The following is a 15,838-nucleotide window of genomic DNA, read 5'->3' on the forward strand; positions in this document are numbered from 1 at the left end:
GCCCGAGAACTCACCGGACCGAGGTTGGGCCTTTCCGGGAGCGATAACGCTATGCTTGCCAACATTGATTTCATTTCTTGTTGATTGAGAGCTGCAGCAGATCGGTGGCCATCACCGGCACCAACACCCGACGTTCGGACACTTTGCGACACTTTCGCGGACCTGCCCCAGGGCGAAATGCGCATCCGTAATCGAGCTTCTTTCTCTCGCTCCAGGAAATCAATTAAAGAAATATCATTCAACCGAGTTTTATTGCGTCGACGGGTGATTTTCTTCAGCGAACGTGCCCGAAATGACTGATCGGGGACGAAAATATTGTGCGAGGCCGTGTCACCCCACATGGTGCAGCTGCTCGATTCCCGCGCGAAGAAAAGCGTGCTTTCTACGCGGCCGTGTGAGTTTGTTTTGTTCTTCTTCCACAAATTATGACTCTATCAACACGCTGCTGGAACATAAATTTCGGGCAGGCTGGCTGATAAATCCCACCGACTCGGGGAAGCTCACCTGCGAGAACTTTACGATCCGATTCGCTCCGTTTCGTGGTGCTTATGTGGCGATCGTAAAACGAAGCTGGTATTTTCATTTGATTCGGCCTTACGGCTGTTTGCTGTTGAGTTCATCCATCATAATCGTTTTGCTCCTGTAGGAGAGTTTGTCCTACTTCAGCTGAAGGTTTGATCGGAGAGCTTTGAGTGTTCAATCGTGAAGAAAAGAGTACAAAAATCATCCTGGCTAGGAAAAGCACTGCACTAGAAGTTTTTTTTTACATTACTCGTATTGTCTGATACTATTTCATGCTACATATAAGTGTTTAGAATCTACTTATGTAATGCAAAATGGCACACTGGCACTTTTATTGTTTTTTATTTTATTTTTATTAACATTAATTTAATTTACATTAATTCAACAAACATATAAATGAATCTCTTTAAAAAATTGATCCTAGTTTTTCGATGCTCCCCAATAATATTCTTAAAAAACAATAAATATTTTTTGCGCGAGAAATCTGCACTCCTTAACATATAATATTTGTTGAATATAACACGCAAATGACTTGTACAGTTTAGTTTATTTGGTTGAATATTCGGCATCATAGCTATATATTAAACACACAAAAGGATACATCACATACATTGTGTCCAAAACATGCATTATGAAAGAAACATGCATTGGACCCCATTGCAGGACATTTTTAGCCATGCATATGGTCTCACTCATCAGACAAACGATGATTAGAGACCCTGATTTCAATTAATCTACCTCCACATTGTGGTGAAAAATCAAAGTAACGCTCCCGGCGTAATGATACCGTGTAGATTTTCGTGCATCCCTCTTGGATTGGTGGATACCATGGGCCAGTATATCCTGGGCATAAATCAATCATACCCGTTTGCTGCTTCCTGCGAAATTATTGCTTCCCGTGAGTTGCGTACGACAGCGGCCAATCTAGTGGCAGCAAGCATGGAGCCCTCCACGACCAAAACAAAAAGAAACCAAACCCTTACCAACGGTTCCGTTGCACATAATGGGATTTTAATTAATTTCTGGTTTTCGGGTGCTCAAACACAAAAAAAAACCTGCTCCTGTCATTTCGCATAAATTTCCAGCACCCAGCATCTCGCGGGCTCCCACCAGGCCCGAATCGAACGGTACAACGGTACATGTTCGAGAGAAGAAGAAGAAAAAAAGCACCCCAAAACGATGAACCGAACGCGGGATTCCTCACCACCGTAAGCATGCCCGAATTGAGCCCATTCATTCATGTCTAGCATTGATGCTGCTGCTCGTGGGTTTCGTGGTCGTTGCGGCTGCATAAATCATGTCCCGCGCACCGGTCACCGCATTCATTCATTGTGCAAAAGGCAAAACAATTACGCTCGACCATGACAGTGACCGCTGGCGAGCGGGCCGTTGTCCACCTCGATTCGCGGATTTGGCCAAGGCTTCCAGATTTGACGGGCGTTCTCATCCGCTGCGACGGACAACAATGTAAGGCAACGCGTCCTTTTGCGCCTCGCGGCCCATTCCCGAGCCCGCGATTCGATCGATCCGGCCATCGAGGCAGGCACCGATCGATGATGAATATTTATCAGCGGATCGCGTTGATTACGGCACACCGTGTCGCTTCCCCGGGCACACCATCACTATCGGCCACCGAACGGCGTGGAACGTGATTTTTTGACGAATGACGGGCCCAGGATAAGTGGCCCCGTGGAAAGATGTGAACGGCCCATCAACACCACCGCTTCCCGGGGCCCCGTATTAATTAGTCGCGTAAAGTATTTAATTGCCAGAACTTTCACAATCACGAACCTCGGGCTCGGGCCGGTTCGTGGAAGCGTCAGCATGTATGCTCCCGAGCGCATCGACAAATGTCCTTCTCGGGGTCCCGAGCGCGCGGTATTTCTCGTATGTTTCGATTATGTGATAACGGCGGTGGCACGAGTGCACTTCCTCGAGCAGCTGGGGGGAAAAAGGCGGTTCCGTTAGGCGGAAAATGATAATATCGATTTTTGACAGATGTATTCGGGCGCATGATTTTGCTGTGGCCATTTGCTGAATTATTCATCGCGGGTCATCGCCGTGGCCGGGGCTAGCGGATAGCGTTTTGCGCTAGCAAATGTGGGATGCTCGGTGCTCGAATTGGGGCGGTTAAATTGGGGCTCGGCTATCGATTCATAATCAGACAGCCCGCTGACGACCGTGACCACCGGGATGGTGACATTGTAAGCCTTCGTGTAAACGTCACTGTTGGTGCTTCCGTCGGTGCTTTTTTTTTTTTTGGTGGCCAAATTATGCATTACTCGATTTAAGCGGACGTCATGTTAACGTTAGTTCGATTGTGTCGATGTAACATGATGTAGAACAGCGATGTAGACAGATTTCGGTGCTGGGGAAACCGCTGAAACCCAGCAAAACCGCTTGTTTTCACTAAATCCCTGCCTTGTTCATTATCTTAATACGTTATTTCTAAGTAAATCACTACAAATACTAGCTTATGGGTTCTACAGCAGCTATCACTTGTGGATTCTTGCATGCTTTTCCTCGTAATACTATCAAAGTGAAGAGATTTTTATGTGATCATTTTGTTTGAATGAAAATCCCAATTCATGGATTCTAAAACCGGAGTCTGAATATCGCCTTTTTGCGATATTTCGCTTACAACAACAGCCCCAAACAATGTTTACCCAGCTGTCTGATTTCATTCCTCGCTTTCGTTTTTGCTCGATCCTCCAGCATGCGAAACAACCTGCGCAAGGATGCGTTCATTACGCCTGATGAAAATTTCAAACGCAATCACTTCGCTTCTAATGAGCGGAAAACCAGCGGCATCTTCCAACCAGCGCTCGCGGCATACCACCGGCAGTAAAAACGCACGCAACCCGACCCATTCGGCACGATTTCTCATCTTCGACCGGCAGGAAGCCAAATTACGTATTGAATTTTGGGCGTATTGCTTCATTCGGGGGGTTAAAGCGATCGATCGAGCGTACCGCAAGCGTGTGTGTGTGAGAGAGAGCGAGAGAGAGTGAAAAAGAACGAAAAAAACGCTACTACCGGGATGGGACGGAAGCATTTCTACTATTTCCTTCCTCCCGATCGATCGCACGCTTTGAACTCGGCCACACCGACCGACACCTTACACCTGATGCAAAAATCATAAATCGACAAATTAAAACATTCTCGCGCCACTCGCAAACGTCGACCGGCCGACTGTCCTTTGATCCTGACCGGAGCGGCTTTCCTTTGCGCGAAGCCCGCCCAATTGAATCTGCGTGCCTTTCGGTGGCCAAAGTTCGATCAGGCGAATGATCAATTTCCTGGCCAATTTCCTCGCCGAAGGCTTCACGCGCGGCGAGCACTTTCATATCAATGTCTTAACGAGCCAGGTCCGCGTGGTCCCGTGGCAAATATGCTGTTCCGTCCCGTTCCGATTCCTAACCAGATTTCAATCCCAATTTTTCGGCGAGTTTGACGTTACGCGCGCACGCGGTGTAAGTACGAGTGAAGGTGAACAATTCATCAATTGTTGGAATTGCATACCGGCTGGCCGATGCCCTGGGGAGAGTTCTGTTCCTTGCTCCTGCGGGAAGCCAATGGCGGCGTTCGGTCGCATCCACTTCCTTTTCCTGGTCATCCGGTCGCGTCATTCATGGTACCGCCTCGATGGAGATGATTTGCGGCGTTGTTTGATCATCGATAAGTGCATCCGAAGTATGCATGCGATTGCAGTTCGGCGCACTTTTCGAGCGGTGGCTCTAGCTGCAGCTAGTAAATTTAAAACTTTGTCAACGGAGCGTGCCATCGTACGGCATTTTCTTATAACTCTGGGCGTTAAGGATACAAGCAACACAATGCTTTTCAGAGAGAATTTTTGGGTCAACAAGCAGTCGTATGATTTACAACCTATGTTAAACTTAATACAACGTGTTTTTTTATCGTGTTACATTGTAGGTTTCATCATCACAATTGGTAAAAAACAAAATTAAAAAATAGCACAAGAACATACCGTAATTAAGGGGATAAATTAATGCAAAATTCACGATAAACGTTATTTCTGAAAATAAATTTTGTATATTTTTCAAATAAACTAAAAATGTTTAATATTCCATATATTAAAAGCATTAACTCTATCGTTTGTAAAAGTTCAAATAAATAACATTAAGAACATGTAGAAAACGAAGAAATTGGAAATAAAGCATATTTCTCAAAAGAGACTATTAAAATGATCAAAAATTGAACCATTCGACGAAATTTTCCAAATTAAATTCACACTTTTTCATGTATTGCAAATTTAGATCAAACGAAACTAAAAAGACATTTTTGTTTCTTTCACTTCGGATGTTCGGAAGCAGCAGACCACATCAGGCATCATATATTGTTTTTTGAAGGATTGATTTTTTATTGATCTTACAAAACAATTTCTATACATCTCCCGCTTTTGCCTTTCGCTTCGTTACAATTCTATGAATATCGTCTACTTACACACGAGTAAAGTAATGTTTAAACTAGCAGTGCCCTTATTCGAGTAACAATAGCACACACGTAAGCCTAGTAGTACCTATGCTACCCTGAACCCCGAGAAACAGATCTTGTGATATAAATTTTGGATACAGTATAACATGTCTAGACACTAGATAACAGACATTCCTAGCAGAAGTAGGCTGGTTGGATGAAGAAACGGCCGTCATCGCGTTGAGGACAACGAAAACCATGAACCTCCTATTGTGTTTCAAAAGCAAACAAACCACACCGCATCGGTGCGCTGCAGAAATTGGACGATTTTTGATCAGCCACCGAGGCGGTAGGTTGCCGTGTAGATCGGAGCAATAGGTTAAAGAGCTTCTCTTTGGTCATGTAGCTGATATGAGAATAGGTGGCATACTAATTCATGACTAAAGGCGCGTGGCCTTTTGAATTTGTAAGTACTCTACCCACCGGTGGAATTACACTAATTCATGACTAAAGATCCGTTGCTTTTGAACAGTAAGTCTATCCTTCTAAAGAAATGTACGTAAACAATTGAGATTCAACTGAGCTTCTTAGATTCATAAAGTCGTCGCGAGTCGACGAAAGCCTCACACAACGTGACGCCACTCTTCGATGGACGATTACACCTGATTAAATAATTTCCTTGCATTCCTCGATTTCGACGTAGTACAATTTTGATACGCTTTCTTAGTACGCGGTAACGATCCACTCTGACGTTGGACTTGCCTCATTAATTTTGCTGTAATGTCACGGAGCAATGACAGGATGCGGTGGTAAGGCCATTTTGGGGCTTCTTCTACAAAATTGGGGGAGACTAGATGCTCAAAGTCATTGGTAGAGGGTGAAGTTTAACCGCCACGTACGCACTTATTTACATTGTTTTTTTTTTGTTGTTTTGTTTGTTTTGGGAGCTAACCTCTCACGCACGGAGTGATCGCGAAAAGAAAAGGCACACATACACATTCACACGCACATATAGACTGGTTGAATTTGGTTTTGGACCAGACGCCTTGCGCTCGAGCTGAGCTGGTCATTTGTCTGTGGAAGCAAACCCCAAAAAGCATCGTTCCGCGGCTTGACGATCCGCATCCGATCATTGAACCGACATTAACTTTGGTATAACTAGTTCTCAAAAACAAAAAAATTTGCGCTACATTACACTTACGGGTGTCATACGGTGGCGTTAGATGGTAATAATTAGGGCAAAATAAATAACCGCGCGGTTGCACGCAGCAAATTAGTACGTTCGTAACTCGCCTGGCTTACTGTACTCGCTTACACCTAAATAAGGACGGTGGAAATAAACCACAAGCGCATGCCGCAGGGGTTTGAAGGAAATAAAAGACGAACGAAAACGTGTTGGTTTCCAGGAGGCACCCTCAGGGCGGAACAGAACGCAACTCTTCTCGCGTTCGCCTGGTTAGCCGAAACCCGCCAGCCTTTAAAGACTTTCAATCATCTTCCGTTTGAAAAATGAAACCCAAACAGATTTGTTTCTCTTTAACGAAGAACACCCCCTTTTTGCTTTCTTCCTCTTCACGTTCTCCCGCCATGGGTCCACCGTGGTGTTGCGAACCATCTGCTCGATCGTGCCCTGTTTAGCTGCAGGTCAGTGAGCTCTCGACAGGCTCGCCTTTGTGGGCCAACGATTTTTTTTTGCGTGTGTGCCACTTCTCGCTTTCGAACGGATCCTTCGGGTGCTCACTAACGCATTGAAGCATCGCCAGGACGCGCCTGCTGGCTGCACGTAACGCGGGAATTAGATGGCGCACCTCACGCGGACAGACTCTCCAAGGAACATTTGGTAGCTTGGCTGTTTTTTTGTTCCGACTTTTTCTTTTTTGTTTTTGCTTTTTGCTCATCCCCCGATTCCTAACATTACCTTTCGTTGCGCTTCCCGAAGCCGCCACATCCCACCGGGCATCGAAAATCAGGAGCAACTGCTGCTGACCACTTCCATCTTGACGTCGCCGTGGTACCCCGATGCAACAGTTGCGTCGTCCGTCAGGTCGTCCTGCTCGCTGCCCAGGCTGTGGTTTAGCTTCGGCTCGTACTTCACCATATCGATCGGACTCGCGACCGTACCGTGCTCATTGTGCTGACCCTCACGGTGCCGCCGAAGGTCCACCTTCCGCTGGAACGCCTTATCACACAGCCCGCACGAGAACGGCTTGTAGCCGGAGTGTTTGCGCATGTGCGTGATGAGGTTGGAGCTCTGACTGAACGCTTTCAAGCAGACGACGCATTTGTGGGGCTTTTCACCTGCAGGAAGAGAACGGAAGAAAAGAAGAAGAAAAAAAAAGCGTAAGCGAAACACGTGAGTACGGGATTTCCATGCAGAAGCTTGCAATTGAGCGATAGAATAAGACGCTAGCGTTAAGCACAGCACACCAACACACCCAAAAACCCCCGTTGGCTGGGTGTCATCAATCAAAAGACTTGCGCGACCCGTGCGTGCAGTATCAAGCGAACAAGCGACGAACCCCCGCCCGTTTGCGTGAAAGTCGAACGAATTAATGCCGACGTTGTTTCTGCGTTGTTTCGCATCCTACAAATTGCCATCGTGCAGGCTAACCCGGTGCGGTAGATAAACAAATCTTTTGTCCAACTCGCTCGCTCGCTTAATCGCACCGTCCACCGGACGGACACACTTTATCGCAGTCGCGAGACCCCGCAAAATGGGAGGTAATCGCATGCGATAAAATATTGCCAACACGCGCCCGCTACGCTACAGTGTCAGTGGACGAAAGAGGCTGTATCGGCAATCCGAAAACCACCACTCTTTCCACCGTTGAAGCTCGGAATGCACAACCCTCTTGGGTCATGCTTTTGGTGTGGTTGAAGAAAAAAAGCGGCCCCCACGACGCTAAAGCGGAGAGCAAGATTACATTCTTCTTCCGGCCCGGCACAGTCACGGGCAATGTGGTGCCTTCGGCGAGTGGTGCTACCACAAATTAAAAGTATATTAAAGCATTGCGATGATAATTAATTTCAACAGGCCCAGCAGCACCATCGGTAACACTCTCCTGGTGGGTGCGAGCTCGGTACGCAGATTTGTGAAAAGTAAAGCTTTAATATTAATGGACCACCGGCTGGAGCAGTACGAGACCTGTGAAACGGTGGAACAAATAAATGCCCGCACTCAAGTGGCATGTTTGCTTTGCTTCCAGCTGCTGGCAGTGTAATTAAACGAGGATACATCGGGCCCAGTTTACAAGCAGCAATTTTTTTTTTATTGTCCTTCCCTCTTATCATTTATTAACACGCGTGCCGATTGAACTGCGAGACACGAGGACGAGTCAAGTCGTTTCAAACGCAATAGCCTGTTGAGGAAACATATTTCACCTTCGCCTATATATTCGGCCACCACTTTCCGAAAGGACCTTCGTCCTCCCCAGCCGTCCCGGTTTTAAGGGCAATTATAATTGCTGATAATCAAACAAACGAAACTCGTCGCTTCTCGTTCGCAATCGCACTCGCGGCTAATGAAATCGTTCGTCAAATCACCTCGCACTCGCACAACACCAACAAGGACGACGGGACGACTCGTCCGGTCCGGTTTTCCACCCACACCCCACGTTTCAACGCAATCAGCCAATTCACTGTCATAATATCAATAAATTGTGATTGTTATTACCACTTCACGTGACACTGGCGCTCGCACCTGGCACCAGGGGTTGCGTCTTCGAAAAGGGATTCAATTTCGAAGAAAAAGGACACTCCGTACGCGAAAAGGGTGATGCGCGCGGTGGTAAAAGCACACTCATTAAAATGGTACTGACACGCAAATCTAAAATAAACATTAAACCAGTTCCTGTCCTGTTGGGCTCCGTTTTCTCTCTCTCTCTCTCTCTCTCTCTCTCTCTCTCTCTCTCTCTCTCTCTTTGTAGTTCATTTTCCGTTCTCCCCTACTCGCACAGATCCCCAGGGTTTCCAGCACGGGGGTGGCCAGTAAAAAGTATTACCAGCCCGTTGAAACATTAGTTAAGTGCCGCCTCGACTTCAATCCAATCCAAACCAAATCGAACCGCCGCTGTGTGTACGCATCGGACGAAAAAAAAAGAAAAGGAAAGACATCTCGCTACAACCCTTCACGATGGGCCACGGGAAAAAAAACGGGGGGCCACACGAACGGGTGAAAATGGTACACAATTTACGAAATGAGGTAATAAATTTGTTCAAATTTGTTTACAACCGAACTTGGCGCTTTGTTCTTTTGATCCGAGCTGGTCGGGTTGCAGTGGGTCACCGGTGCGTAAAAGCGAACCCAACCAAACAAGCCACCGTCAAATGAAGGGTTTCACTTTCCACGAACTGAGCCCTCCCCCCCCCCCCCACCCGACCAAGGAGCTTTGTTTTGGATCGATTTTTCTAGGAACTTTTATCCCGTTCCGCGTAGTTTGCGTATGCGATGTACCACGCCACCGTTGGGCTTATTACTGCTATCGGTAGCCGTTTCTGCCTGTGCGCTGAAAGCGCCAGTTGCATAAATTTCTTACTCCCATAGCCCGGGCTCGAAGCAAGCCATGGCGACGATCTCAAACCCGGGTACACCGCTTGCGCATTGTGCAGTGGGGAGTTTGTTTTTCTTGCCTATCCACCCGCCACAACCGCTTTGTTGGGCTGGGCCCTTCACCGGTACCGGCTTCCGCTGGCACCTCGCAGGGCAAACACAAAAGTGCCGCGCTTCTGATCGAGCCAAACCACGGCACACAGTGCCTTTGTTGGCGATAGAAGGGGTTGGCGCAATTTGCGATCGGTGAAATTGCCCGATTGCCTAAATAAGGATATCGCTCACGGGAAACGGCTCAGTGGGCTTATTGTGGCCCGCACACGCGGTGTGCTCCGCTCGGTTCGCAGCCAGCGAAGGACTCACCCCATGACACCGATCGGTGGCTTTCGTACGCGCGATCGCGATGTTGCGAGCGATCGTGAAGCTTGCATGCGCATGCGGCAACATATTTATCACCAACCAACCCCACCGGACAGGGCGGACAATTGGAAGCAGTTAGCGAGCAATATCGCCATTAAATGCGCTCTCATCCCGCGTCTCCTCAACCGGCCCTGGGGGGGAGCATACATAGAAACATCAATTACTTTAATTAAATCAAGATATAGGTCTCGTAGCTTGGCTCAAACAAGGACATTTGCCAGCCGCAGGACGCCACGCGCTTTATCGGTGGTCATTATCGGCGTCAATGCTGACGCAGAAAGCCCGGAAACCAGAGTGTAGACCCATTTTCGGGCACGAGTTCTGAGTCACCACGGGTTCCAGGAGTGCCGTGGTCGTGGGGACGAGATTTTCAATTTAGGAAATGGTGTTTACATAACCAGCCCCCACCCAGGCCACCCACGGCGTGCGAACGGAACGCAACAGAACGAGTGCGGCACGATGTTAATTCGCTTTTAATTGTCTCGAGAAATCAAAAATTCACAACCACCACAGTGTGCTGGCACTGGTTCGAGGCACGGTTGCTTTCGGTCGTGTTGCTGGCCTTTTTTTTTCACCCGAAGCTCCAGTCAGCCTTTTTCCGAGTGCGGCGATTCCTGGGGCGAAGATTAATCGGCCGGTTGGCAACGCGAGCCTCCGAGAGATAGGCCAAATACAGCTCCACCCAGGGAGTTGGCCGGATTGGTTGCGGGATTAGGTGCAAAATTGCAATCTTCCTTGTGCTCCTTTCGCGCGAACGACGGTGCGACCCCACCAACAATACCACCGTTGATTCATGTTAACAAAGTCCCATTTATGCTCGGGGTGGATTTATTTTTATGTCGTGGCCCTCGGCAGCTCGGTTGCATTTCCTTACCGGAGCGTAACGTTAACCCCGGGGACGATAACAAATTGTTTCTTGGCGTCGTTTTGATTTAACTACCTTGTTGTGGTTCACGCGAACGCCACCTTTTTTCCTTGCTGTTATTAAACGGGGTCGTGTAAAATGCTCCATATCCCTGTTGAGCTGAGCAACGGCCATGCCACGCGAACCGAACTTTGGGTGCCTTTTTGCAAACCCTTTCCACTGAATCGAGCCCATTGATCGAGCGAGCGTTCCACCGTGGGCAACACTGATCGGAAAAACCAAAGCTTCCACACGCTCGAGGAAAAAAAAACGAACCCATTGCCGGATGAAGATGGAACAGTGAGAAGAAGCAACACCAAAAAAAAAAAGCGTGTCAACCTCCAACCAGCAACAAGCTTCACCCGAAGCTTTGCTACACGAAACAACCCGCGTCATTCATTACTCATGCACGTGAACGGGCGGCTCGAAAAGTCCGCCGAAAAAAAAAACAAAACCACCCTCGTTTACTACACCCGGCCCGGGTTGTGCAGGGCAAAGAAAAATATTATTCCTTTGCTTTTTCTCGCGCCTCGAGGCGGCACAATGCGTCTCCTTACAGTGCGCACTGTGGCGGAGGGTAAATACGCCACCGCATGCCGCATGACAACGCCGAGACGGATTTTGGTGTGATGGGGCAGCAAAACGGCCCTCGCGAACGAACGAAAAACCGGGAGAACGGGTGGTTGTAAAATATTTGCCTGATTTACTGTACTGCCGCCCGTGTTCGACAGCATCGTAACGGGTACGTGCGCTAGACCGACCTTAAGAACTTGGATCCCGTAGGACGAAAGATGCTGCACAATGCGATCGATTGATCGTGCGCTGCGGCGTACGGCTTGACTCGCGGCCATTTGTGCAAACACAGTTTTACGAGTCTGGCCGGGCTCCCCAGGTTGGCGATAGGCAAATTGGGGTCTGATTGGGCGACAGCCGAAATCATGCAGGACCTCGTCGGCGCTGAGACGCGAGTCCTGGCAGGCAGGCGTGAAAACGAAACCACTAACGATCCGGAGCAGGACCGGCATGTGGCACGAGACCGCAACACGCTTGAGAGGATCCCTTCGAGCGGACCTACGAGGATGATGTAAATTGATGGCTTCTTTGCTGCAGGCGCGTGCAGCTCGTCGATGGGGGCCAACCAAGGCACCAGTCTGGCAGGAGGTTAGGCTTTTGATGGTAAACCCCGAAAAAGGGTGAAAATAAGCCCTCGGGAGGGCGCAACAAAAAAACTGCCAAGAACGCATCAAAATGAGGCGTCATTCGGCACGGAAAAGCCCAGCCATGATGCAAATGTATCCCTGCCCGACTTACCGGTGTGGATGTACGTGTGCTTCTTCATGTCCGACTTCTGGTGGAACCGTTTGCCGCAGTACTGGCACGGATAGGGCCGGGTGTCGCTGTGGATCAGCAGATGGGTCGAGAGCGTGCTGGACCGCTTGAACGTTTTGCCGCACTGCTTGCACTGGGGAGAAACGGATAAAAGATGGGTATGATGTTGAATCGCTCAAATGGCTCGTACAGCTGACCATAAACTGGTCGGAAATATGCTCGCGTTGCGTACGGGTATACGGGCATTGAGTAAAAAAGACACCTTTCGAGGATTGGATTGGTGTTGCTTTAACGTTCATTTGTGTCGCGTTTCTGGAGGACTTAATTGATGTGCATCACGCAAAAGCGGTCGATCTTTTGATCGATAGTGAATGATAGAACGGTAAGTGTCCACCAAAAGTTCAAGTACGCTAAATGATAGCTCCTGTTGGGGAATAACCAGTTAGACCAGTGAAGAATGAAACATTCCCCACGTCTCGAAGGGACATTCTTCCCATAAACCGGTGTGCCATTGAACACGCTTGAACGCAACAACTAAAAAGGAAGAGCGCCATAACTTATACATTCCTAATTCAATTTGTCTCCACCGCAAGCCGGAAGGCCCTTTAATCGAAATTTTGATTTATGAATGTGGTCCCCCCCCCCCGTTCAGCAATTGAAGCCATCGGCAACAGGTATCAGTTCACACAAGGCCATCAAAAAAAAAAAAAAGGATGCCTCCATTATGCTAGATGAAGCCCACACGGCCACGCAATCTGCCGAGCTTAATTTAATTACACACTAATAATATCACTTCCCGAATGGCGTATCAGCCGCCGACCATCGCGGCCCAAATTGAAATCGGAAGCGCAACAGGGTTGCTGGGTCGGTGGTCGGAACGCAGAGAACTCGCCGGAATTTCCCTGTCACTTTGGTTTGGTTGAAGCGAACGGGGTTCGAAAGAGCACACCGGACACCTGGATTACATATTCATGAGCCTCACTTCCCTAAATTATGGATGTAAACGACCGAATGAGAAAACTTTTACGCCTTGATTATAAATCAATACCGGGCGCAGAACCATCGAAGGGACCCGTCTGAAGCGGTGGTGAGGGCCTTTATTATTTACCACGTTACGCACGTGTGTGTGTGTGTGTTTCGCTTCTTCTTCTGTCCTTCATTCCTTCTGCTCAGAAAGCATTCCGCGAGCAAGTACACGCACCGTGAGGTCGAACAACGGTGGGATCTTCGCGGGATCTTCCTTTGCCGGATGGTTGAGTTCCTACAACTTCCTGTCCCAGTTTCGGGTCTGTAGGTTAGATTTTTGAGGAATTAGACCATGACCATGATGGCACCCATGAAAGGCACAGTGTCACTGCCGCTGGCCACCGGTCGAGCTCGGCTTCATCTCCACAATTGCGCCACCGACGCGAACAGCGCCGCCAACGTGACCTGATTGCATTAGCATAACTTCTTCCCGCTACCGTGGTGCGACCGATAATTTATGAACCTCGGGACCGTCCGGTCGAAGATGACGAACGGTTCCAAGCTCGGTCGGTCGGCCAAGCATCGGAACACTTGTTCAAACATACAAACCACCGAGAAGCCACCTTTGTAGGTGCCGCACGTGAAGCTGACCGATCGCTCGGATGATCACCGTCTCCCGTGTAAGTGTGTGACAGGATTGCGCGCTGTGCCCGAACAAAATGGCTCGCGGTTTGTTTGTGACGCCATTTGTCACAATTTCCAGTCCCGGAACCGGCCACCGACGGAGCGAAGCAACAACAAAAAAAAAACGCTGCTCAAACGAGCGTCAAAATCGAAGCGAAACGATGAATGCCGCCCGTTCACGGTGGCCCGAAAGCAAGACGGATCCTCTGCTTCGCTGTGGTCGAAGATTCACACACTTGCGCAAACAGCCATCAATCGGTCTGTCCCGGTGCAGAAGACACCGAGCTCCAGCCATGCCTAATTTGAAGCAAATGCAAACCTCCCGGACCTTCCGAGGGTGTACGCAATCCAAGAGTAAAGACCTTCCGGAGGAGATCTCACACACTCACCTGGTATAGCTTGACGCTTTTCTTGGTTTCACCCGCTGGTGTGCTGACGATCGAATGCGAGTGTCCGTGGGAAGAGGAATCATTCGAGCTACCGTACGGGCTATCGGAATGTGCCTGAGTTGAGTCTGGTCGAGCCGCAGCAACGGCTGATGGTGCTTCTGACGCGCCGTACCCGTACTGTTCACCGTTTGTATCACTCTCACTTGCGGTGCCAGTTCCCACCACGAAACTACTGACACTACCGCCACCACCGACGCACATCCTTGCACTTCCACCCGCATTGTGACCCGTGTTTTGGTTCTTCACACCCTCCTTGTTGTTGTTGTCCACACCGCTGTTGAGAACGAACAGATCCGTGCGGTTCTGGCGCAAGATCTCGAGGTTCTTCTGCTGTTGCTGTAGGTGCGTGAAGTAACCCTTGCTGATCTTGCTATAGTTGAAGTAGTCCTGCGAGGTCCTGCTACCCGTCGGTTGCCGGCCAGGTCCGTTCAACAGCAGGCTGTTGTACTCCGTAAGGATGCGTGCCGTTTCACGCTGACGATCGCGATGTTGCTGCTGCTGCTGCTGGTGGTGGTGATGATGGTCGAACGACTCGTCGATCTGCAGGTCCGCACTGGAGTCATCGTCGTTCTCGATGTCGATGTTGCTTTGGTTATCGCCGTCACCCATTTCCTTCTCGCACATGCTCGCCGGTGACCAGATGTTGATCGAATGCCGGGCGTTTGGGGTGGAAGATGACGGTTTCATGGACAGGTTTAGTGGCATGTCCTCATCTGCGGGATGGTACAGAATGGGAACGTGTCAATCGTTGTCGCGATATAGTACATGCAAACGGGTCACTTTTGTCCCTGATCAGATACTTACCGACGATCTCTTCCTTCTCTGGTGTAAGCGTGTAGTCGCGACTAGCGTTCATATTAGGTGACACCGGTGTAACGGGTGGCTGGGGTAATAGGAACTGTGGCCAGGGAAATGCCGCGCCCGAGTAGAACAGCGGATTGTACAGCAGAAGTAGATCTGTTGGACGTTGGAGTGTGATGTATTGCTTGTTCCTTGAAGATACTGACGTGCCGTGATCGGGAGACTTACCACGTGGATTCCACTTCTGACCCAGCACGGAGCTGAAGGCGGACGCACGCTGGATGAGACTGGTGGAGGACGCATTCAGGACGTTCAACGCACTGACGGCTGGGGGCGTTTGGCCCACGGGTGGAGAAGGAGGAGGCGATAAGTGAGCCATTTCTGCGAAAGATTCGACACCAACAGCACCCGAAATATGTATTATAAACTTGGCTCGATGCGCAGGATATGTTGACTGTGTTGTGAGGTTGTGTCTGTGATTGTGAGCTAGTGATCTTCGTGTGTCTACATTTTAGATTATTTTTCAGCTCGTCTGAACGAAAATAAAAAAGTTTTCCTCTCCCCTAATTAAAGTAGTTCAATTTTATGCCACAAAACAATCAACAAGTTGCAATAATCTGTTCAAGCAGTTTGTTCAGGCTGAGCTGAATGCAAATGCTCCAACAAACCCTAACACACTCGCCTGTGAACTTATCCTTGCTCCATTACACACGAAAGATTAGCGGACTGTTTCGTACGCGGGAAATGGTTCGGCAAATAAAATCATTCCCCGTTTCCGGT

The 15,838-nt window shown here is 48.9% G+C and overlaps 1 protein-coding gene across 1 annotated transcript; it reads right to left on the reverse strand.

The window, feature by feature from the left end:
* Positions 1–6,922: 6,922 nt before the first annotated feature.
* On the reverse strand, positions 6,923–15,437 carry LOC128720089 (zinc finger protein sens). Its single transcript, XM_053813735.1, has 5 exons — positions 15,287–15,437; positions 15,062–15,214; positions 14,198–14,970; positions 12,141–12,291; positions 6,923–7,254 (listed from the first exon to the last, which is right to left on the reverse strand). The coding sequence occupies exons 1-5, from the start codon at positions 15,435–15,437 to the stop codon at positions 6,923–6,925; spliced, it is 1,560 nt and encodes a 519-aa protein (XP_053669710.1).
* Between the last annotated feature and the right edge of the window lie 401 nt (positions 15,438–15,838).

The sequence above is a fragment of the Anopheles nili genome, chromosome 2 (genome assembly GCF_943737925.1).
Source record: "Anopheles nili chromosome 2, idAnoNiliSN_F5_01, whole genome shotgun sequence".
Taxonomy (NCBI): Eukaryota; Metazoa; Arthropoda; class Insecta; order Diptera; family Culicidae; genus Anopheles; species Anopheles nili.